Source organism: Diadema setosum, chromosome 3 (genome assembly GCF_964275005.1).
Source record: "Diadema setosum chromosome 3, eeDiaSeto1, whole genome shotgun sequence".
NCBI lineage: Eukaryota > Metazoa > Echinodermata > Echinoidea > Diadematoida > Diadematidae > Diadema > Diadema setosum.
The window spans coordinates 15354602-15379994 of record NC_092687.1 but is presented as its reverse complement, the minus strand read 5'-3'; the positions used below and the strand labels follow the sequence as shown (position 1 = coordinate 15379994).

At 39.6% G+C, this 25393-nt stretch overlaps 2 protein-coding genes across 2 annotated transcripts; one reads left to right on the top strand and one right to left on the bottom strand.

Moving 5' to 3' along the window:
- Positions 1-3447: 3447 nt before the first annotated feature.
- Positions 3448-15844, bottom strand: LOC140226214 (uncharacterized). The gene is made up of 10 exons (XM_072306703.1): positions 15805-15844; positions 13877-14154; positions 12453-12674; positions 11738-11830; positions 10859-11021; positions 10281-10311; positions 8797-8905; positions 7960-8062; positions 6568-6650; positions 3448-5670 (listed from the first exon to the last, which is right to left on the bottom strand). Exons 2-10 carry the CDS (start codon positions 14139-14141, stop codon positions 5468-5470), a joined length of 1272 nt encoding a protein of 423 aa, XP_072162804.1. The 5' UTR covers positions 14142-14154; positions 15805-15844; the 3' UTR covers positions 3448-5467.
- Positions 15845-15949: 105 nt separating this feature from the next.
- Positions 15950-24773, top strand: LOC140226213 (U11/U12 small nuclear ribonucleoprotein 35 kDa protein-like). Its single transcript, XM_072306702.1, has 5 exons — positions 15950-15999; positions 17862-17986; positions 18493-18591; positions 20078-20291; positions 20926-24773. Exons 2-5 carry the CDS (start codon positions 17879-17881, stop codon positions 21594-21596), a joined length of 1092 nt encoding a protein of 363 aa, XP_072162803.1. The 5' UTR covers positions 15950-15999; positions 17862-17878; the 3' UTR covers positions 21597-24773.
- The last annotated feature ends 620 nt before the right edge of the window (positions 24774-25393 follow it).

Sequence of the window (25393 nt, the reverse complement as noted above, 5' to 3'; positions counted from 1 at the left end):
GGAGGGCCGTTGCGGACGTGGTTCGTTTGGGGCATACATATGGAGAGGCAGTGTGCCCGTTTCCATGTATGTCCCAAACGAGTTGTGTTCTCGGCGGTCATCCATATCCGTCGCCTCTCAATCGCTTCTTCTACCGCTCCGACTTTGCCACTGTCACTGTCACTATCAGTGTCATTGTCACTGTCATCACTCAATTCACTCTCGATGTCAAACTCAAAGTCTTTCCATACACTATAAGGGAAATTTGGACGTTTTAATGTCTCAGCCGAGAAAGCAGAGGCGACTAAAGACGGGCCAGACACTGCATCCGCCCACCAAGAAATACGTGCTTTATGAATGGGGGCCTCGATGTCCCGCTGCACTCGTAAAGGGTTTTGTTCATTTCGTGACGTCATATTTTAGGGCTCGAAAAAGACATCTGTTCCGGGGCTAATATCGGTGAAGCAAATCAGTCAGTTTTAACTCGCGATTTCTTAGTGGCGCGAATATCTTTTAATAAGGCACATTAATTATCTGTTTTAGGAGACATTTCCCTCTGCCTTGACACCTTTTTTAATATGATTTTCTTGATTTTGATGTCTCGTTCACCATACTTTAAGTTCAGTATAGTCCCCGTATCGGCATCTTCGAAATTGCTTTCGTCTTACGGGAATGCTGCTATCCACCAATGTAATCACATGACATTACCTCCACCGAAGCCAACACGTGGATAGCTATCACAACAACCACCACACACCACTAATACAGCATGTACCAACACTACCACTGCTATAGTGTGCTGCAGTTTTTACGAACATGGTTATAACAGAATTTTGTTTCTAGAAAGTAAAAATTAAGGTCTGAAAAATTATTATCTACATATCTTTATATGTTACCCGCTACAACAAAAGGATCCGAAAGTCAGGGGAGGACAATTTTCTGAAAATGGCATGACATTATCCCATAACTCTTCTACTTTAATTGTCCCCGCCGAACGAGTTCGAGCAGGGGACTATGAAACGGGCTCCGTACGTGTGTGTGTCCGTGCGTCCGTCTGTCCGTGCGTCCGTCCGTGTGTGCGTCCGTGTGTGATCAAAATGTTAAATTTGCTACTTCTCTGTCATTTATGAGCCAATTTTGATTCTGTTTGCTTTATATGATAGCACTACATGGGAGCTTTGAAACTTCTACACAGAATTTCAGTTGTGACCTTTGACCTTGACCTTTGACCTATATTGTACATTTTGCAACAAAATGCTACTCCTTCGCCATTTCTAACCCGATTTTGATTCCGTTTGCTTTATGTGATGGCACTAGGTGGGGGCTTCAAAATTTCTACACAGAATTTTGACCTTTGACTTCTTTGACCTTTGACCTTGATTTTTGACCTATATTGTACATTTTGCTACAAAATGCTACTCCTTCGCCATGTCTAACCCGATTTCGATTCCGTTTGTTTTATGTGATGGCATTAGGTGAGGGCTTCAAAACTTCTACACAGAATTTTGACCTTTGACTTCTTTGACCTTTGACCTCGATTTTTGACCTATATTGTACATTTTGCTACAAAATGCTACTCCTTCGCCATTTCTAACCCGATTTTGATTCTGTTTGCTTTATGTGATGGCACTAGGTGAGGGCTTCAAAACTTCTACACAGAATTATGACCTTTGCCTTCTTTGACCTTTGACCTTGATTTTTGACCTATATTGTACATTTTGCTACAAAATGCTACTCCTTCGCCATTTCTAACCCGATTTCGATTCCGTTTGCTTTATGTGATGGCACTAGGTGAGGGCTTCAAAACTTCTACACAGAATTTTGACCTTTGCCTTCTTTGACCTTTGAGCTTGATTTTTGACCTGTATTGTACATTGGCTACAAAATGCTACTCCTTCGCCATTTCTAACCCGATTTCGATTCCCTTTGCTTTATGTGATGGCACTAGGTGAGGGCTTCAAAACTTTACACAGAATTTTGACCTTTGCCTTCTTTTACCTTTGACCTTGATTTTTGACCTGTATTGTACATTGGCTACAAAATGCTACTCCTTCGCCATTTCTAACCCGATTTCGATTCCGTTTGCTTTATGTGATGGCACTAGGTGAGGGCTTCAAAACTTTTACACAGAATTTTGACCTGTGACTTCTTTGACCTTTGACCTTGATTTTTTACCTATATTGCACATTTTGCTACAAAATGCTACTTCCGGCGGGGACATATATTACGCACCGTGTAATTTCTACTTTTCCTTGTTTCATATAAGGTCTGTCTAGCACAAGTCAAACAAGTACTCGGTTGCAGAGATATCGATTTCATTTAGCGCATGTCAAGTGGTTGAGGAATTAATCAGAGTTTCGAGAAAAACACCTTCAAAGTTTTTTCCTTCCGATGGTATCATGATCAAGGGGAGGCGAGACAATTTTCACCACTTGACAATAGAAGACATGCTCCTAGCGACCTCCGTGATGTTCATTCAAGCTTAGCACCAGCGGTCTACGCACGACCAATCAATAAGCAGGATGCCACGCACTGACCAATAAGATCCCTCCCTCGTTGCTAGGGGCGGAGTTTAGCTGCGGCGCTAAATCCAAATCTTCGGACACGTTTCTGTTACGTTGAAAGTTGGAAAATAATGGGCCAAGAAAAACGCTGATTTGTAGCCTTTCCTTTGATTAGTTAGCTTTGAAATTTCGGCCGATGATAAAAACATTAAACTACAAAATTATGCCAAAAATAGAAATCCCATTGTTTTGACCAATTTTGATGATGTGAATTCAAACTCGATTTTCTCGGCTCAGTCGTCAGCGACTTTAGGATCCTTTTGTTGTAGTGGGTCACATATATTAGAAGAATTTGTTTGCAATAACTGATAAGTCCATTTTTGAAGATTTTGAAGTACGGTCTCTGTCATAAAGTACAAAATACTGTAATACCTTTTAGATGATATATTGGTCACTACATATAAAGGTACATTTTTGAAGTTATGGTCAAAAGAAGCAAAAAATTTATTATTTTCTTTATTTTTCTTTACCTTTAATCACAAATACCCTGTATCTCCGTTTGGCAAATATGGTCTTATCGGTTTTTGCAAATAAACTCTTCATTTGATGTTCGGCTATAACAAAATTTTGTTCCCCCACTCTGAAAAAAACTGCCAGTCCTGTAGACTTTGTTATGATGCGAGTCTCCTGTACTACCTGTACCACAATCATACTACAAAGTCATGTACTACCACAACTTCCTGACCACCAACCCTAATTCCAACACTATTGCCCTCATCACCACAAACACTACTACAATGTACTACCCACTACTTCAACCACAGAATGTTCAAGTAATATCCCATTCTACAACTTGAAATATTTCTACCCCCTACCATTACGTTAATTCCAGTCCTGGCAGCTCTGTAGAACACATAACATTTTGAGGTCAATGTTTATACTCATAGATACTTTGATTCAAGAATTTCTTCAAATTTATTTACAAGTGTTCTTCAATAATAAATCACATCCTGAAATTGCTATGAATTACATAATATCTATTCATATAAAATCAATGTATACATATTTACAGAGATTTCTTTCTTATTTGTTCAACCAACAACGTGTAAATGGCACCATGCAATCAAAAGAAGTAGAGAGGTTGTTCTGCCTGGGCAGGTGAAAAATCGTCTTTAGAGTGAAAGACAACATGAACTTAAGAGGGCGTCCTGTCCCTGGTTAGAGTAAATCATGCCACAGTGAATCAGAGCAATCTAAACTGTACCAAGTGACATGGTTTGGTGTGGTTTAGGGAGGAGTCAGTCTTGTGCTAGTGGAGCATGCCACTATAGGGTACCTCTGAGACACACTTTTCTCGTTCAAGCAAAATTGTGTACAAGCTTTGGGGCAATGATAAAGTGCATACTTTTGTGAATAGTACAAGACTAATACCCCGTTTGTACTTAGTAAAAAGGGGGTTCATGAAGCCTCCTGTAGCAGCCTCGAGCAGCCTTTCAGCTCAGTATAAACAGACAGAATTCAGAAAAGGAGATCCGATCAGGTCAGGTTCTGAAACCACCTACAGGAACTGGTTTCGGAGGGTGCTACAGCAGCCTTTGCTGCAGGATGAATGGTAGGGGGTTCGAGAAGCTGCTTTTTGGCCGACCCGGAGGTAATTGCTGAAGGTCATTGCCTGCTTTCGTAAACAACCCAGCCGTCTCGACCAATCCCCACTGAAGAAAGCCTTTCTTCTTGCACACTTTCATGCAAAAGCCTGCGCCATGTATCAGAGGGAAGGAGCCAGTTGGGCCTGCTAGGGCCTGCTAGGGCCTGCTAGGGTCTGCTTTTGGCAAGCAGTATAAACAAACGAGAGGCTGCTTTTTCAGAGCAGGCTTTCATACCTCCTCGCGGGGAGGCTCTGAAACCCTCTAGCAGTGTAAACAGGGTATAAAAGTATCAGTGAGAAGGGTGCCAAGGATATTACTGGGCTGCATAAAAGCAGAGAGAAAGAGCATTTATGACAATGGAAAATCTTTAAAGCATGAAAATTGTTACAAACAAGACTTAATTTGACATTATTTTGTGCATGGTCACTTCACTTGCAGTCTCATGCCCATGCATGCATTGTACATCCAAAATATGGATGATTTTATATTGCAAAATCAGATCATATCTAAGTAAACTCTATTTCCCCTAATGTTTTAGCTCTTCATACACTACACACACAAAAATATCCCAAGAATTCTGGGATCTTGAATACAGCATGGAACACTCTAACATTCAATCCACACACACAAACAAAATGAAGCAGATACTGCATATGCCATAATATATTCATTGAGTCTGATTTTTTGCAAATAGGGACTTTCTGACAATGTTGCGAGTGGTTGAATTCGCGATTGTGGAGTACAGTACCGAAAAGAGAAATGTATGCATGCACGTACATTCATGTTGAGGTCAGAGTTGATATTTTCATGTTTTTAAATTCACGAATAGCATGTACCCTACTCACAAAATTTGTGAAAGTAAAAACTCACAAAATACCTGGCGTATATAGTAGTCTGTCTGAAAAAAAAACCAACAACACAAATACTATAGATTAAAATCATAGCAATTTATAGCTAAAATCTCCCTCAGTTGATTATTTCAGAATGGCAAATATGCACTCCACACAAAACTTACGAATCAAATTGCTGTACATGTACACTACTAACAAACAGACGAATGATAATGAACGCAAACAATGAATCACAATTTACAAAAGTGGACGGCATATAGTCACAGAAATTGAGAAGACAATGGTAAAAATGTGCAAACTTCATAGACTAGTGTATGTGTTTACACACAAAGAAATCCATCCAGTAGAAGCTATTCCAGAAAAAGACGAATGAAGTGTCTCACATGCATGTATGCGTGTAGTGCAAGTTGATATCACTGGGAATTTGGGCACAGCTGTCAGCGGTCAACTCATGTGTAACAGTCCCACATACTCAAATTCCTGTTGGCTACCGAGATGGGGAGAAGCTCTTTCTGAAGTCGTGTATGACGTGCCTCAGGTACATGTACCAATAGTTGATGTCGCCGCGGGTCTGTGCGCAGTAGTTGCTGCGGCTGTTGTTGTAGCAGTAGACCGTGGAGACGAGGACGGCGATGAAGACGGTGACCAAGAAGAAGATGAGCATCAGGAGACAGGTCATGACCCAGTCATCTGTCATGTGACAAGCAGGGTCAAAGGTCATGAAAGATCATTGTAATTTATAATACATGCTAAAGTGCAGATATGCTCATGTTTATGTTGACCTTAATGGGTGGAGTAAGGTAGGATGAACAGAATGGCAAAAGCTATCAATGGAATCTTTGAATCTTAAGTTTTCACTATCCTGATTGTTTTGACTTGATCTACTACAATAATGCTTTCATCTGTGCAAGCCAATTTGAGAGCTATGACATCATACAACAACATTAATTGTTTTTTCTGATCACTCACAGATATTAATTTCTTTTTAAGTGAAGTCTTAAAAAATGATCTCTTCTAAGTACTTCATAGCTTCATTTATTGAAGACATTGGTAGTTTTATCAATTGTAAGATCATGATATTTTCAGATTCTTGAAACTGTGGTAACACTGCAAAACAGCACCCACATTAATCAAGCTCCTTATTAGGTCCAGACCCAAAGAAGGTCAAATGGAATGACATGGATCATGTCTACTTATCCGACTAAAGTGATCCCCAACAGGTGGTTGAATGGATGAACATTATTGTCCATAATGTCCACATCATTACCAGTATAGGTACAGAAGTACATTACACGGGCAGATCCACAAATTCTTTAGAGGGGAGGTGCCTTTACAATCAGAGAAAGGGGGGGTCCATGCATCCCCCTCATGTTTTCTTGTCATTTCTTTTGTTTTAACCAGAAGATAAAGGTAGGTAGAGGTAGCGGTGTTTTTAATTCTGCAGAAAAAAGACGTCAAGTACTGAAACACATGGCAAGCAAATACCTTTACATGCTTTTATTTTTGCGCTAGTTTCTGAAGAGAGACATCTAATTTCAACACCGCGAAAATTTCCACTTTGACAGTATCTGAAAACTTTTCGCTCACCACGCTCCTCTGCTGGGGTCGGTTCCAGCTCCCCTCGGTGAGTTGCTTGCTCTTGTGACGGGGCATCTTCCCCATCATTTTGTCTACAAGGACCACAAACAAAAAGATACATATGATAACAAAAGCCAGGGCTGCCAAACTTTTCACATGAAAACAGAAAATTAATTACTAGTGCATGCTTAAAGACATATTTGAAACATAATATCTGTTATTTGGTTACAGATTGTGAAAACTTCTACATCAATTTTCATGCATCAAACTTATTTCAAAACCACATGTTTATATTGAGTGAAGAAAGTATTACAGACTAAATATTCAGCAATACATAATGGGGAAAATAATGCTTTAAACATGAAAACTTCTGGGCAATTAATTTTCCATGCCATGTTGATTTCAGCTGACTTCACTTCTTTATTATCTTGTGGAGGATAACATTCTCATACATATTTCAATAACTCTCCTATAATTGTTTGTATATTCTTATTTTGATGCTACATCGTACATTTAAGTCTAGCAGTGCACAAAATTCCCACAAATTTCCAGACCAGGACAATATATACTGCAAAACTAGAAATATTTGTGGCATGAAACTTTTGCGAATTGGAGCCGACGGCCTTTATCACAGCATGAAACATTTGCGAATCACCACTGGTATTCAGTGCATGGTGTTCGTGCAGAAAGATACTTTGTTGCGCATTTTTCTTTTCCGAATTTTCGTTCCTCGGGAAATTTGCAAAAGGTTCATGCATGCGCAAAATTCCTGGTCTTACAGTGACCACATTTAATGTTCACAACACTTTATACAGGGATGGTACAGTGGACTCTCGTTATAACGAAGTCCTCGGGACCGGCAGTTTTCTTTCATTGTATCGAAATTTCATAATAACCAAACAAATAAACAATAAGAATACATAGAGAGGATAATCTTGCGGCCTGAATTCTTACTTTGTTGTAACCGGAAATTTGTTATAACCCTGTTCATTATAACGGGAGTGCACTGTATAGTATTGGCTGAGATGAGGATTGAGCTTTAAACTTTACGCAAGATTAGCAACCACATACACGTATGAAATGTTACAAAGCATACAATTCTACGAGGAATTCAAAGTTTATTCGATGGAAATCGGTTTTGAAATGGTTGAGATATCCAAAAACAAAGTATAAAATTAAAGCAATTGTAATGAATTAGGATCAATTTGTTTCAGGATACCTCAGCCATTTCAAAACCAATTTTCACCAAATAAACTTTGAATCCCTCTTAGAATTTCATGTTCTTTCATATTTCCTAAAGCGGTTTCTCATTATTTCACACACACAAAAAAAGTTGGAAACCTAAAACCCCATCTCAATGAAAACTATACCATCCCTTAAATTAACAAGGACTCATCTCACCTATGCCTGAGTTCCATGACTCTTTGTCCTTCTCCCAGGCCGCTGTCATCAGATCTCTCTGCTTTTAAGGCCTCCTCCTCTTTCTCAAATTTCTCCATGGCATCTGATGTTTTGTTTTTTGTTTTGTTTGTTTGTTTGTTTTTTTTTTGTTTTGTTTTTATGGGGGAAGAAGGGGAAAAGAAGAGATTGTAGAATGCATGGTCAGGTAGTCATCAGAAAAGAAGGTTTGCATAGTTCCTTCCCGTGCAGAGATTTTAGTACCCAGGGGAATGAAACTCAAATCATGTGGATTGAGTAAATGCGGCAAACTGACTCGAACACATCGATGAAAGTTTGAGAAAAATCCGACAATCCGTTAAAAAGTTAGGAATTTTTGTTCAGTTGTCCTACTGTGACATCACGCAGTGTTGTAGTCTTCCTCATCCAGAGATGGCAGAATCTAAACTGTAAAATATTCATGAAGGTTTTTCTGCCTCCTGATTATAATGGCAGCTTACAATAATATTTAACTGCCTCAAGAGGGAGCATTCTACACAAAGCCCCACTTACAAACATCTTTGCTTTTGTGTGGGTGCACATCATATTTAAGTTTGGAGTACGAAGGGGAAATGAGCAAATTTGGGGAAAACAAACCAAAAGCTGTCAAAATGTGATTGCAGATTTTCTCTCAGCTTTAAAGCTATGGTTATTTAATTGTTTGTTGGGATCCAATTTGCACAAATTATAATCTACACTGGCATTGCAGTTGATACGTAACTTCACTCTAAAATACCCCATTACTTAACAATCAAACATGGGAGGTACATCATCACTCAACTTTTTTTTTTCTTCTCCTACATGAGTAAAGCTTCTTGCCCACATCTGCATAGATGACTGTGAAGAGATCGAGTGCTGCTACGGTAACGGGATGATCCTCCCCCAACTCAGCTTGGTACATCTTGGTAGCCTGTCACGGAATGGGGTGGGAAGAGACAAAGGATAGACAGAAAGACAGAGAGATGACAAAGGACAGACATACAGACAGATAAACAGACATACATACAGACAGACAGATTGACAGATGGGACAGATAGATGGATGAAGACAGTAAAGATAGATAAGAAGAGAGAAAGCGAGAAAGATAAATACACAGACAAAAAGACAGATTGATACAGAGAGAGGAGAAATATAAAATTGTATATCGACAGATGGAGAGGTATATACAGATACCAATAAGCAGACAGAGAGATAGAGAGGGAAGAAAACAGTGCAACAGAGGTAAGCATCACAATCCCAAAGCTTACTCAAATTCGTAGAATATTATACAAATAGTGAATGGTCACGAGTGCAATGGTACAAGATTTCGCATGAGGTGAAAGATAGAGGCGCTCTATTCAACGAGGCGAAGCCCAGTTGAATAGTGCGCCTCATCTTTCACCGAGTGCAAAATCTGCTTCCATTGCACTCATGAACGTCAACAGATTTGGTACTCACAGATTCTGGAATTTAGCACAGAAATGGCAACCATTTTCCGTGAAAGACGAATGAGTAGCCTCACAATCGCAGTCACCGTGTATACAGATGTTTACGTACGTACGTATGCGAAACGAAGTTGTTTACAAAAATGAGTGACAAAAGTACGCGCTTGTAAGCGTGCTTGTAATTGTTGAGTGCGCGTGGCGCATGTTTGTTTATCGTGACATCAGAGTGTGTGCAATGGAACGTTTCAGTCAAACCAAAATTGCACTTCTGAGACAGCCAGAGCGTGCAATGGAACGTTTCACTAAATGTCACGTGATGGGCAATCGACCAATCGGATAGTTACATTCCAAATAAGTGTTGTATAAAGTGGTGGTGGAGTTACCTAAGTAGGATATCACAACTATAGCATGTACATTGTCAATCTATCCTTGGGACTATATACTATAAAGTGCTTTACATGAAATACTGAGTGACAGGACAAGAAATTACAGTGCACTCCCGTTATAACGAACACGGTTATAACGAAATTCCGGTTACAACGAAATAAAATTTAGGGCCGCAACATTATCAACTCTATGTATTTTTATTGTTTATTCCTTCGGTTATAACAAAATTTTGTTATAACGAAAGAAAACTGCCGGTCCCGAGGACTTCGTTATAACGGGAGTCCACTGTACTTTAAAAAAGAGAATGACAATATGTCTATTTCACTTCATCATTGTGGTTGTTGGTTGCGAATTAAGCTACTCAAGGAAGATGTCTCACAAGCCCAAATTGTGGAAACTATTCGTCTTGCAAAATATGATAAAATGGCATGAAATGTACACAGTAAAACAAATATTATCTTGACCAGGACCAACCTTGCCACAGTACTCCAATGCCAGCTGTAACCTAGCAAAGAGACAAGAGACAAGAGAAAAAAAGATCATGTGTACATCATTCAATATGCTCATACAAATCAGTCATGACAATAATTGAAGCAAGCTTGCGTGTGTGCATTCTCATGGTGTCTGTAGGTATATTAGCTTGTGTATAGTTCTGTGCTTGTGTGAGTATGTGTGTTGCGAGTAAGATATGATATTCATGTTATGATATTTTGAAAAAGAAAGCATTGAATAGTAAAGGAATGAAACATGCATACAAAATATTTAAAAGATATTAACATGGGACTTGGTTGTAATGTTAAATCACACATTTTGTATTCTATACTGATTTATTTGACGATATGTTACATCTTCAAAGAAAATACACACAAACACAAACCTGTTTGCAGCTTGTTCAATTTTTAATTTTAGTGAAACACATGTCTCATGATCTTCTGCTAATAGACAAAATTTACACGGAATTTGATGGAACTAATAAACAGACTTGATTCAAGGAATGCATGGCTCCATCTCTACAAAGTTCACATATAAAAGAAAAAGAAGAAAATACCCACTTTCCTTCTTTGAGGCACAGTCTGGCCAGGTTCTCGAACTCTTGACCCTTTTTGGCATCAGGTGAAAGGTCATCTTTGGTAGGCTCCTCCACAGGCACTTCGTCAGATTCTTTGATTTCTCTTTCACCTCCCTCATTGACTTCCTCGTCATCTGTATGGGAGACTGTTATCATTATAAGAAAGGCTAAAGATGTTAACATCCATGCTTTTAGAATCAATAGGTTCATAATCGGCTGGTTTAACCCATTGAGGCTAGTCCTGAATATACTTAGGCAGGTGTCTATGGAAAATGTGTGTTATAGCAAAATCGGCTTATCCTTAACTGGTAAATAATCTCCAATGCTAAAAAGGCCTCAAACAACTTGACATGCATTTGGAATTAATACACTGGCTAGGTTCACAATATTTATTCATTTTTTTTTTCAAGGTGAATAGCTCCAATGATAAAGGGTTCTAAAAGGATATAAACTTCATGCGCTAGAGACCATTTGACTGCTCTCATAATTAGCTTGTTTGGAGTCATCATCAGTGTTCCTTACCACAAGACATCTTGTGAAAAGGGTGGGAATAGTTCAACAATCAAAATGGCCCAAGCTGACTGTCATAGTTAGCTAGCCCACAATGTGAATGCAGTAATTGCGATTGGTTGAATCATTGATTAACTTTATTGTATACAATGGAAATTCTTGGTGCACTGGATATCAAAATTGCAAGAAATATACATGAAATTTCTTCAAGTAGACACAATGAGCTCGTTACAGGGCTTGTGGGCACATTGAAGACTACACAAAGACCAAATCAATGTGAAAATCAAATCATATGCAACAAAGAAAAAAAGAAAAGAAAATAGTGATCAAATAAATATGAGTCCTAATTTACCTTCCTCAGCTGGTTTCTGCACATTCACAATGTCAATTAGTGCTGTCTCATAGTACATCTTCTCTGCCTGAATGAAGTAAACTGCCTTCTCATCTGATTGGAAAAAAAAAAATCATCAAGGAAATACCTCTGCTTGTAAAGGTTAGGATTGAAATACCTCATAATTGAGCACGATCACATTTGGACTTCTAGAATAAGTTTGAAACATGTCAGCACCTTATTTTCCTCACAGACCAACACAGATGTTTCTTATTAATTAAATTCTAATCCATCTCTTACATCTTGTAAGAATGCAAGATTCTTGATGATTCTTGCTGACATGCACAGCAAATAATGCCTGGAAACAAGTCATCCCATAAATAAGGGAATAATACCTACTACCATACCTACAGTCGATTCATAATGTTGTTGCTAAAGTGCTAGGAAGACAATGACTAACAAATCAATGCGTCATTGCATGTGACATGGAACGTAAGGACACTTTACAAAACCCATAAAAGTTACCATCACTTGCCTCATGTGGAATTGAATGATGAAAGTATCTTAAAGAAGAAGAAGAAAATGAGGAAACACAGGGTCTAAGCATGAGCAAAAATAACCTTGAAGGGTTTGTTTGCCTTATCTGTGCCAGGGACTTTGGACAGTGCGCACAATGACAAGGAGTTTTTGGTGTCAATTGCCACTCGAAGCCCACAAAGGGATATTAAAAGGATACATTCCTTCTTGTCGAAGTAAATGTCGGCTATGCTGTGAAGACACTGCGGGAGGCTGTGAAACGTGTTACTCTCCGACAGGCCTGTGATGGCTCCCAGCAGACACTTGAGGGCGCCCTCCGTCTGACCCTCTATCTTCAGTCTGACGCCCTCCTCGTAGAGCTTGGACCGCTCCAATCGCGAGAGAGCGTTAAGGTCGGAGTCTAGCAAACTCTGCAGCGCACCTGTGTGGAGGACATCACATAAATTTTATGTGCCATGAGGAAGCTATCAAGACAAACAAATTAACTGGTTCCCATTTCTTACAACTTTGGGAAATGTCATGATGGTTTATTAACTACTGTATAAGCGATTGCTTTTTTTGTGTGTTTTGTCACTCTCCATACACTGATATCACACAATACTGATTACCTTGAATCGTTTGGAGTCCACTGCACTATGGTGCAACATACAAATATTTAATCATTTTATGTGCCCAACAGGCCCTGTTGCACAAAATTGAGATCAAACATAAGTCAGAACATCACACATAACTCCCTAAATACTCAATTCTAATTGGCTGATAACCGACTTCTCTTTGATTTTCTAACTTTAATATGTTTGATTATATCTTTTTTATGCAGCAGGGCCCAGAGGCTCTACTAAGCTTTACAACTTGTCAAGCTTTTTCATATCAACATTCAGTAATAAATCCAAACTTGACGTAGGTGTACTACAATTTGTCTCATATCAACATTTAGTAATAAATCCAAACTTGACGCAGGTGTACTACAGTTTGTGTGTGTCCAAGGAGAAGGCCATGGCAACATATATCATGGATTTAGAAGAATTACATACTCTGTATTCATTGCATTCATCTGTGACTATATTCCCTATAGATATCTGTGTCCTTTGGAAAAGACAGAATTCCAGTGTACATGCATGTGCCACTGGTAAACAAAACAAGCAAAGGTTAAAGGGATAGCATAGTTTTGGTTGAGATAGGATATTCAGATTTTCACTTTTTGCGAGATAAAGACGACTTGTGAATAAAAATGTGAAAGAGCATACAATTCTAAAGAGGAATTCAAAGTTTATTTGATGAAAGTCGGTGTTGAAATGGATACATCCAAAATCAAAGTAAAACACAGTGGTCAGTACGATCCCACCTTTTACAAGACCTCCCTTTTTTTGGATATATGTAAGCCATTCAAAACCAATTTTCATCAAATAAACTTTGACTTTCTCTAAAAATTATATACTCAGTCCTCTGTCTTATTTCATAAGAGGTTTCTAGAAACTATCTCAAAAAAATAATCATCCAAAAAATGTTGGAAACCTCAAGCCTCGTGGATCTCAACCGAAACTATACCATCCCTTTAAGCCCCACCTCAACCAAAACCATCGATCCCTTTAATATGTTTGGAAATCTATAGAGATCTATCACCTTCTTTATCATCCTTAGTCTCGTCTCCAGTCTCTTCTTTCTCCTTTCCAGACGGTGGATTTCCTTCTGCCCCATCACCACTCCCCGTCACAGTGTTCTCTGGTTCTCCCTTTGTTATTCCTCCTTCTGATCCTTCTGTCTGTCCCTCTCCATCTTCTCTCTCTCCCTTTCCATCGCTGATTTTGTCTGACAGAGTGGCATCTCCACCAGGGCCCGAGGAAACTGCAGTCGTGTCGGCTTCGACCGGAGTTGTTGACTTCTCCATCGTTAAAGTTGACCTGAACAAAACGAGTTGACAGTCTAATATTCACATCGGACATGTTGCAAAATGTAGGCTACTATCGATATAAGTTCTAGACTAAAGTGATGGATTTGATTATGGCTATGGGCGCCAGTTACTTTGTTGTTTATATTATAATCATATACATTTACAAAGAAGTAGAGATCTAATCACAAGATTTAGATTGGGTGTAGACTCCTACTAGATGTCTACATGTATTAAGCAAATTTAAAAAACTACTGATGCCAACATTCATAAAAAAGTGGTGATGTCTACTTTATAGTACTTGATATTATTTCACAGGATCCAATTGCCTGATCATTGTTAAAGTATGTAGGGTCTACTTGTCTTCTTAGGTAATTCTTGGTGGTCGTCTGCTTCCTCCAGGCTCCAACCTTATAAAGATTCTTGCAGAAGTTGGTAACATACATTGTAGTGTTAGTGTGTGTCAAAACCAAAGGGATAGATTAGGGTGCATCATACAATGTGCCAATAATTTACAAGGGGTGACTAATAATCACCTACCGTACCATATTCTAAATTGAAACTAATTGGCACTGCACTCATGCTGCCTTTCGTCAGCAGGATCCGATGAAAGGCATTGACAGAGGAGGTCATTAAAACATCGTCTGGGAGGGCATTCAAAGACATAACCTGTAACCGTTTTAGAAAAGAATGGGATGAGGTGTAGAGTCTATACGACCATTCACACCTCTGGTCCGTCTGGATCATGGTCTGGTGGATTTGATGTAGGCCTACACAGGGATGATCATTGAAAGCCTCTCGCCCTCACACTAGTTTAAATGGTACACAACTAGAAATAGCGATACACTAGATCTAATGGGGGGCGGATCAATCTTCTTCGTGGATTATAGCCTCTATTCTATTAAATAGATGTTGCAGTAGGGCCTAGCAGAAATTAGAATACTTTTTAGTACAAGACATGCTAACATATTTGCCTGCCACCTAAATTTAATTGCATAGACCCCTGCCCTAGATTCTGAGTCCTCTCCATACCTTTTCACTTTAAATAGTGTCTAGACCCCTAGAAGTCTACCTAACGTTTAAAATAGACAACGATAAAGGCAAAGCTAATCCTTGCAGGTGATTGGCTGACAGCAAATATTCAACAAAGTTGTTGGACAAAATGCTTCATGAAATATGCCTCCCCCCCCCCCCCTTGCCCCCACCCTTGGTAGAGGTCTGTTCAGTTAATGTTAGTCGCTATTAGCTAAACGTTATTTAGGCGCCTTTACAAGTTCACGTTTCCTGTTTTAGCAGCTAGTGCAGTGTGTGGAATTGGAACTGTGAGTGCGAGGCAGTGGCGGCCATAGGCCGTAAATCAGTGGCGTACCAATAACTTTAGGCGCAGCTCAAACTCAGTCAGTCCGCTGCGCCGCCCCGCCGCGCCGCAGAGGGCAGAAACAGTGTTCGTCGCCAGGCCTCAACTGCAGCTGCTGCTGCTGCAGTGCCAGCCGTATCAAAACTTCCTAAGATTAGTATGAATTGTGGGCAGCAAAATCACGTTTTCTAGTCTACTTACTTGCGTACATGGACTAGAAATGGATCTGATTGTTAGATCTACAAAGAGAGGAAGAAGTGAAAATGTATGACGCAAGTTCATGAAACGAATGTCGATTCTACTTACCGCCGATTTCGGCGTCTGTCATTACTGTGGAAACTGATTATATGACCTTTGACCCAAGCTAGCCAAACGAAAAGGGAGAATCCCTGCAGCTGAGCTGCATGTTTATGCGCAGTGCTAGCGCTTTTGGCTTAGCTTTATGCGCTTGAACGTTAGTTTGTCCAAAGCCTCAAAGGTGACGGGTCGAGAATAAAAGAGGTAAGTATGATCTGGTATTATTTCTTCTTTGCTCTCACAGGAGAGGCTGGCTGTGTAGTCTCGAGCAAGCCGTCGTAGAACACATAATTTTGACCGCTGTTGCGTGCAAACAACACAGCAGAATTGCAGCAAGAAGGTCCAGGGAGACCAGCCTTGCTGCGTGTAGCCGCTGCGCTGGGCAGGCTGGCCGGTCGCGCCCGGTTGGCTATTGGCTGGCTAGCTAGCTGGCTGGGCAAAATCGTGAAATAGGCCCCACCGCAGTGCGCGTGCACCCGTGCGTTAGCAAGCAAGGTTAGGTTAGGGTTAGGGTTTAGGGTTAGGTAGCGGTAGGGTTGTATTTAAATTAGTCAAGGGACTTCAGGGAGTCCTTCCGAGAATAAAAAGTAGAAGACCAAAGAAAAAAACGGGAGAAAGGGAGGACGAAAGATGCTATGCTGTGGAAATCGGCCCCACCGCCGTATGCATCTCGCGTAAACGCCGTTTGGTGGGGCCGCATTCACGAGTATTATACTGTGGAAGAAAGCCCCACCGCCGTGCTTACCTACCGATGAACGCCACACGGTGGGTCTGAATTCACGAGTATAAACAGGCGAGCCGCCGTAGTATTTGTACGGACACGCAGTGGTTACTGGTGGGGCCTATTTCACGAGTATGCTGCTGGCGGCATGCTGGAGCTGGTGGACGTGGACGGAGCTGAGTGGCCCTGGCATCCGAATGTGTGTTTTACTGACTGTATAGCAGAAGTCAGATAGTCAGAAGCTCTGTCACCAGCCATAACTGTAATGTAAGATACTTTGGGGCAATCCTAGGTTTCCATATAGGGGGTAGGGGGCTAATTAAATTAATTTAGGCCTCTAGAGTCTAACTTCAGTGCATGTACATGCACCTCTGCTGAAAGAGAAAATGAAAATAGAAGAAAAAAAAATCAGTGAGAAAAAAATGTATCTATTAAAGTTTAAAAATTGATAATAATTTTGATTGAATTTAGGTGGCTTTTAAGTTTTAGGGTGGAAAAAGTACCCATGAATGTAGCCCTACCAGACGCTTTAAGTACGCTGTGTCGCGACGTACCTACACAGTACGTACAGCGACTGGGCTGTGTATAGTTACCATGAATGATGCATTCAGCTGGGACCCACTCATGAATGCACTCACTTAATAGCCAACCCAGGAATCCAGTTTCTCTAGTTTTCAAACGTCTTTTGAATCTTGCTCGGCCTCACATGATCGAAGATAATTTGTCGTATGCCACTCCGCCCATTCATACAATGTAACTTAGTTTATAACCAGAACGTTGAGTAATTTACTCGGCTTCAGAGGGCCTAGCACATTACCCAGGCAGGGCGAAAATCCAATTGAATGTCTAGAAATCTTGCTCGATTAGTATTGTGGGAAATAAAACAAAAATGTGAAAGTAGTCTAGTAATGCATACAAGTTAAAGAGTACCGGTATTATCTTCCAAGTTGTAGAACCCTAGATTGAGGACTCTGATTTGAATCCCAGCACCCATTTGTAGACATTGGTGAAGATTGAGTACTGTGCTGGCACAAACTTTGTACTCGTAATATATCACTGTAAGATCTTGTCGAAGAACACAGTGCACTCCCGTTATAACGAACACGGTTATAACGAAAGTCTGGTTACAACGAAGTAAAAATTCAGGCCTCGGCATTATCTCTCTTTTCTATTGTTTATTTGTTCAGTTATAATGAAATTTTGATATACCGAAAGAAAATTGCCAGTCCCGAGGACTTCGTTATATTTAACGGGAGTCCACTGTACCTGTATGTTTACACCATGGCAGGCCAAACTAGTACCGGGTATTTATAAGTTTCAGTAGTGTTTCCCCCTGAATTTGTAGAAAAGTTAAAGGGAAACATGGACACGTGGCAGCCGATAGCACGGGTCTACCTCCCACTAACAGCAGGGTCTATAGACGGGACTGATACCAGACCACATGACAGAGCTGTGGAGAGAGCTATGAAGGTAAGTTGATCAGTGTTTCTTGTAGGCAATAAGACGGTAAAAAACAGATGCTCACACAATCCTCATGTGTTGGCTGCCTGTATGTTTGGTCTGTTATTCTTAAGTGCTCATATTTAAATTTGCAAGGTTTTTGCTTTTTAAAAAGGCATTCATGTGTTTCATATGTGGTCAGTGTTCTAAACATGATATTAATGTAAAAGTTCTCAAGTAATATCATTTACCGTTTGTAATCACTTGTTATTAAGACCATTTGCAACCATGTCATGATTATTGCCATCATGCTGATGATTAATGACGAATGTTATTATTAGGATTATAATGATAATAATATGATGGTGATGATCGATAATAATGACAATTATTGCTCTTTATACAAATCATTTGTAATACATGTGTATCTGTTTTGGTCATAATCACAATCATTGCTATTTTTTACCATCATTATTTTCATTGGCTTTGAAAATTGTTTCTCTGAAAATTTTGACTTAACATTATATTTCCAACAGGCAAATTACTTTCCAAACACATCATTGGAATCTGACCCTTCCCTCACTCTGTTTGTGGCCAGACTTAACCCAGAAACCACTGAGAAAACACTGAAGAAGGTAAGTAATATTTAACTTGTCACAAAGCCATGTGTATTAAATATTAATTTTATGAATGCCTCAGAGACCTGTTAAGTGGGTGAAAAACAATTGTAGTAGGTACTGTAAAAGTGGAAATTTTGGCTCATTTCGCGCAACCAGAAACTAGCACGCGAATATTTCTACTGCCTGTCTGTCTCGATTTCACGGACTTAAAAACATGTGAAACTCTTCTTGCCTGGCCGAGCGGCGAAAAATTATTTGCTGGAAAATATCCACTTTTACAGTATACATGAAGCAGCCACCAAGATGAAATCTGTTCAGAAACAGATTCTGGTTAAGACGTATTGACTGAATTCATTGAAGCCTTCTACCTAAAAAAAAAAAACAAAACAAAACAAAGAACAAACAAACAAAATCCCACTTTATATCCTTGTGCAGCAAACACAACGCTGAACACTGGCACTGGTCTGACAGTCCCACGACCAGTAAAAATCACTGTTGGACCAGTAAGTTTTTCAGGAATGGACCAGTAAAAATGGAAAAACTGGGTACCTACTGGTCAGACAGACAGGTCGGACTTGTAGAAAAAATGGGTTAGTGTGCAGCCGTGTGTAATCATAAGTTTTCAAAATGCAGTGAGTGATGTGCTTTCCAGAGTAGACTTGTGCGATTAATGTTGTTCTCAAACTGACAGAATGGTGATTTAACCCGTTGAGGACGAATCCTGAGTATACTCGGGCAGGTGTGTATGGGAAATGCGCGTTGTAGCAAAATTAAGTAGTCCTCAATGGGTTAAAGGGACTGTACAGTACTGGTTGAGGTGGGGATTCAGGTTTATAACATTCCTAAGTGAGATAATGAGAAACCTCTTATGAAATATGAAAGAGCATGTAATTTTAAGAAGGATTCAACATTTATTTGATGAAAATTGGTTTTCAAATGGCTGAGATATCCAAAAAAGTGATAATAATTAAAGGCGACAGGCCACGCCTTTTATTAGGATCTCTTTGTTTCACCATGTTTTTGGATATCTCAGCTATTTCAAAACCAATTATCATCCAATAAACTTTTGATACCTCTTAGAATTGCATGCTCTTTGACAAGATGTTTCATAGAGTGGTTTCTGAATATCTCACAAAACGTTAAAAGCTAAATCCTCACCTCAACCAGAACTGTACTGAGGAGGCTGGGAACCTTGTTTTAACTGCTTAGGACCACTGAAATCTCCCTGTGATGTTGAATTTGTCGTAATATCAGGGAAAGAAAATATGAAAGGAATGAAACCTGTAAAATTATTGTGTTTAATAATCAAGTATGTTGGTATGCCCAAACCTCCTTATTATAGCAAGGTTCCACTGTATTTAAATCTGTGATTACTAGTGTAACTTCTCCTTGCACAACGTCAATAGTTTTTTTCTTTGAAGACTTTAAAAAAGATTTTGGCTGTAAATAGCTGAAAAAAGCACAAGTGCATTCACACTCAATGTAACTGCTTCCTTCCCAGACTTTCTCCAAGTATGGTGAGGTGCGATCCGTCAAGGTCGTGCGCGACCTGGTAACGGGCTTCTCCAGGCAGTACGGCTTCGTCGAGTTCGAGGACGAGAGGTCGGCACGCCGGGCACGGCAGGAAGCGGACCAAAGCGTCATCGAGGAGCACATCGTCTTCGTGGACTGGGAGTGTCAGAGAACGCTGCCTGGCTGGATCCCACGACGACTAGGTCAGAAGAAAGATGTCTCACTTGAAGATAATCTCTGTTTCCTAGAAAGATTTTTTTAATGAGTTATGGCTTTTAATTTACACATGAAATCAATCCTGCTTTCTCATCAGTCTTGCAACTTAGCTCAAATATGTTCAAGTTTGATACAGATAAATGATATGAATGACAAGCACTATTTTCACCTTTAATTTCAACCCATGTGTTTGCTAATAGTGGACTCCCATGATAAAGAAGTCCTCGGGACAGGCAGTTTTCTTTCATTTTATGGAAATTTTTTTAATATCTGAACAAATAAGCAATTGAAATACATAGAGTGGATAATGTTGCATCCTGAATTTTCACTTCCTTGTAACCGAAATTTCGTTATAACTGTGTTCGTTATAGTGGGATTGTACTGTATTGTCTTGTTTGCTGAACATATTCTTGATCAAAGATTGTGATTTTATTGAAGAAAAAAAGTGTTAAGGATGGAGGCTTGTCTGCGATGTCTATATGTGTCTACGTTTTGCCCTGTTTATGTGAGGTGAATATGTGTGCATCATGCTATGACGATTTGCTATCTTGTTTGTTTGCTTGTCTCTGGATGTACACATATTATTTTGTACCTGTGTTCTCTTACTCTCTGTGGTGATAGGTGGCGGGTTTGGTGGCAAAAAAGAATCAGGACAGCTGAGATTCGGCGGAAGGGACAGGCCTTTCAGGAAACCAATCTGCATACCAGCCAGGCAGGATGATGGGAACCAGGAGCGGGACAACAGGGACAGGGATAGGGACAAGTATGGGGACGGAGACAGGGACCGGGAGAGAGACAGGTACAGAGACAGTAATAGGGATAGAAATAGAGATAGGGATCGGGACAGAGATAGGGACAGGAACAAAGATGGGAGGAGAGATAGGGACAAGTATAGGAACAGAGATAGGGATCGGGACGGAGACAGGGGTAGGAACAGGGACAGTCATAGGGACAGAGATAGAGTTAGGGACAGGGATAGAGACAGGGATAGGGACAGAGACAGGTATAGGGACAAGGAACAAGGTGGGGAGCGGGAAAAAGATAATGGAGGTAGTGACAAAGAACGGTTTAGAGACAGGGACAATGATCGCTCAAGGGACAGAGATAGAGACAGAGATAGGTATAGGGACAGAGAGAGGGACCGGAACCGGGACAGAAATAGGGACAGATATGAATATAAACAGAGAGCCACTACAGATGATGGCGAAGATAGGGATGGCGATGCCTGGGACAGGCGGAGAACTATTAAAGAGGAGAGAGACGTTAATGAAGAGGAACCCACTCCTGTTTGAGGAAGATATCGCAAAGTTGATGGAGGAATGATCATGATACCGAAGGCAGGACTAAAGACAGAACACAGAAAGGGAAAGGTGAAGAAACAAGTGGAAAGACAGCATGTTCTATGGTGGAAAAAGCAACCTGAGTGATACTAAAACAGAAAAAGAAGACTGCACGTAGGCCAGTGCAAATACATTTGTACTGGCTGAATTAGACAGTGATGCAGAGGCGTAGGTGTGACATGCAAAGTACTTGATTCTAAACTGCTTTGAAAAAAACGTGGGAGCATGGAAACGGATACAACTTGTATAAAGTACACCGATGAAGAGAGTACTTGCTGTTCCTTCTTGTGTGGAGGAATGATGTGCGTGAGACATCTTGGGACGTTAACTGTAAGTTGTGGTAACTTATTCTTGACTGACCAAACATTTCAAAGTACAGTAAACCTCGGATAAGTCGACGTCGAGTGAGTCGAAAATCACTTAACTCGAAGCAAAATAAAAAGTCCCGATTTTCCCTATGTATTTTCTCTAAGAAATATTTGGATAAGCCGAAGTACGAGAGTCGAATTTCGGCTGTGTCGAAGTAAAACATTCAGTCCCTTTTGTACAAAATACACGTAGTTTACATCACTTGAGCCGAAGAAGATTTGTCTGGCATTCTCATTACATTTAGAGGAGAACAAAAAAAAAAAAAAAAAAAAAAAAAATCGGCATGTCGCAGAACCCCGTCCCTGGCCTGCTGCAGGTAAGCATGCACACTCACCGTACCGCTCTGCACGCATGTCGAATGCATACACATGTATACATGTATACACACAGCACATCGCTCCATATACTTTATCCATACACACAGCACATCCATACTTTATCCATGTCAAGCCAGAACTCCTTGGTCAACCAATCGCTGCTTTAATATTTCAGTGACAGGCCAAGTGGGCGGAGCTTGTTTGTGCGTGCCCGGCTGGCTGTATAGTTTTGTTCAATGGAGGTGGGATGGGCCTGGGAGAGTGTTTGTCTCAGGGTAGGTTGACAGAGATGGCTACCTATGTTGCATCATAGACAAAGCACATGCACATTGCCACATTAGCGCAGACATTCTCAGAACTACGTTTAACTACTAGTATTGATACAAATTCCATGTTCAATTTAGAACAAAACAAGAACATTATCTTCAAGAACAGACAAATTTGAATGCAAACACACACACGCACGCACACACACACACACACATGCATGCAAATGTACTATAATACATGTACATAACTGTGAGTCGAAAAAAATCGACTCTCGCGAGAGTCGAATTTCACTTAAGTCGACGCATTTTTGTCAGTCCCGAGAGCTTCGACTCATGCGAGGTTTACTGTAGTAATCATTTTGATGAAGACTGTAGATATAGTGGAAGGCACTAGGGAGGTGCATTATCATGCATTGTTCCTCTTTTACAGTGGATTTACAGAAATCATGCATCTATATGTTGACATTTTAAACATGAATTTTTTTTTTCTTCAAATTGATTAGGTATTTGAATCAAGCATTCTATCAGGACAAAATGAGTAAATACTGTAAACTGAAATGAAGAGAACAAATGCCGAGATTAGTCTGTTAACATCAGCAAGCAAAATGTTCATGAATTCATACCATTTAAGATTTTATTGAGAAATAAGAATGAAATAATCTGACTGATAATCTGGGGTGACCGATTCCCCATCCCTATTTCTGAGTAACTTCTGAATGCTAAGTTCAATGTCAATTCTATTCGATTTCAAAAAGGTGAAAAATAATTGACCTGTGCAATGAGGCCTTCCATCATGCAATTTTTGTTGTTATTGTTGTTGTTTTTATGCAGAATAATAGCATCAACAAATAAGATGACTGGTGTTAATCAAAGCTGTAGTTAAAAAGTGAAAAATCTGTCCATGGACTGAAACAAGCCTTTGAATAGGCGTAATGTCCATGTCAGAGTGGGAACAACAGGTTATTGAATGTCTATAGCCATGAATGTGATGATGTACAAATATTATGCATATTTTGTGTGATCGGAATGGACGTACAATCCCGTTGAAAGATTAAATCTAATCTAACCCTTGTGAGTTTTGGGCAACAATTTTTTTTTTTTTTATTGTGAGGCAGCATTAAGACTTTCTCTCTTATCAACTTTTTACTCTGCTTGTTTTGCAATTTGACACAGAACGAAGACCAGAACACTATTCAAATTATCTTGCCATATTGGGTTTCTCAGTAAATCAGGGTAAAACAAACGAACAAACAAACAAACAAACAAATGAACAAATAAACAAACAAACAAACAAATAAACAAATAAACGAATACAATGTCATGTATCCTGACTTGTATGAGGAGATGTGACCTCTTAATAAATGTATGTAAAATTCTGCAGCTGTACCATCATTAGTGCAAGGTAATTAGGTATACAGTATACATTGTCTCCACTGAAAACTTACACATACAACTTCTGTAGACTACATTCTTTTCTTTTAAAGGGATCGCATTGTTTTATTTGAGACGTAACTCGGATTTCTAACATTTTTGGTGAGATAATGAGAAACCTCTTATGAAATAGGAAAGAGCATGTTATTCCATTGGGAAGTATACGTTTATGTGATGAAAATTGGATTTGAAATGGCTGAGATGTCTAAAACTGAGCGATCCTATTAAAGTGTTGGACCCACCTTTTATTACTATCACTTTGTTTTACTTTGTTTTTGGATGTTTCAGTCATTCCAAACCCGATTTTCACCAAATAAACTTTTAACTCCTCTTAAAATGGTATGCACTGTACTATTTCATAAGTGTTTTCTTTGTACATGTATCTTGCAAAAAAGTTTAAAGCCCGATCCTCATCTCCACCAATACTGTATGTACCATCCCTTTTAAGATACTGACATCAACACATCAGTCTGAATTCCTTTTGTTTAGTACCATGAAATTTATTAGACAATGACCAGCATATCACAATGTATTCAGAGCAAAGATACAGTATGTCATCAAGTGTTGATTCTGTACACATCATAAAAACCAACACGGTTTTGCTGGCAAGAATACAGTACCAAGAAATCAAAAATTGAATACAAATGTCAATTATGAAGCTCTGTTTTTAACGAATGTAATGTAAGTCACTTGAGTAAAGAAATTGATATAATAGATGTAATAAAGACATGCAAAGCATGATACATGACTGTATTCTTGAATGAGAGTGTTCAATGGATGTTTTCTGTGCCTCCATAGCAGAGGCTCAATTTTATATTTCCACTCATGTGCAGCTTTGCAAATTAAGGCACTGCTGAGCAGTGTTTGCTGCTTGAAAGAAACAAAACAAAAGAAGAAAAAAAAATTAAAAAAAATCTGAGCTGCATTTTCCAACATCATGCTACCACTGTCTCCTGCATGAAATTGAAATACAACTGTATCTGGTACTGAGAATAAATGTGCCATTCTGCAAAAAGTGAACATTTCGTCGCTGGGGCGACAAGACCTCGTATCTACAAAATGTCAAGTGTTGAGGAGAGCCAAAAAACATGGCGGCCAAAGCACTCTATCAAATGGGAGAGCCGTTCCTGTGACATGCCATGGTGGCTTCATTTTGGGGGTAAGAAAGCTAGGATTTGGACAGGACATCACTGCATTGATTATCTGGCCATTAATCAAAGTCATTTTCACCAAAATTTGAGATACAAGGTCATGTCACCCCAGCGACGAGTTGTATTTCCCGTCGAACCATCATTATTTAATAGGTTTATCGGCATTGTGATATTTGTCAATAGATCTCCTGATACAGTGCCCTCCCATTCAA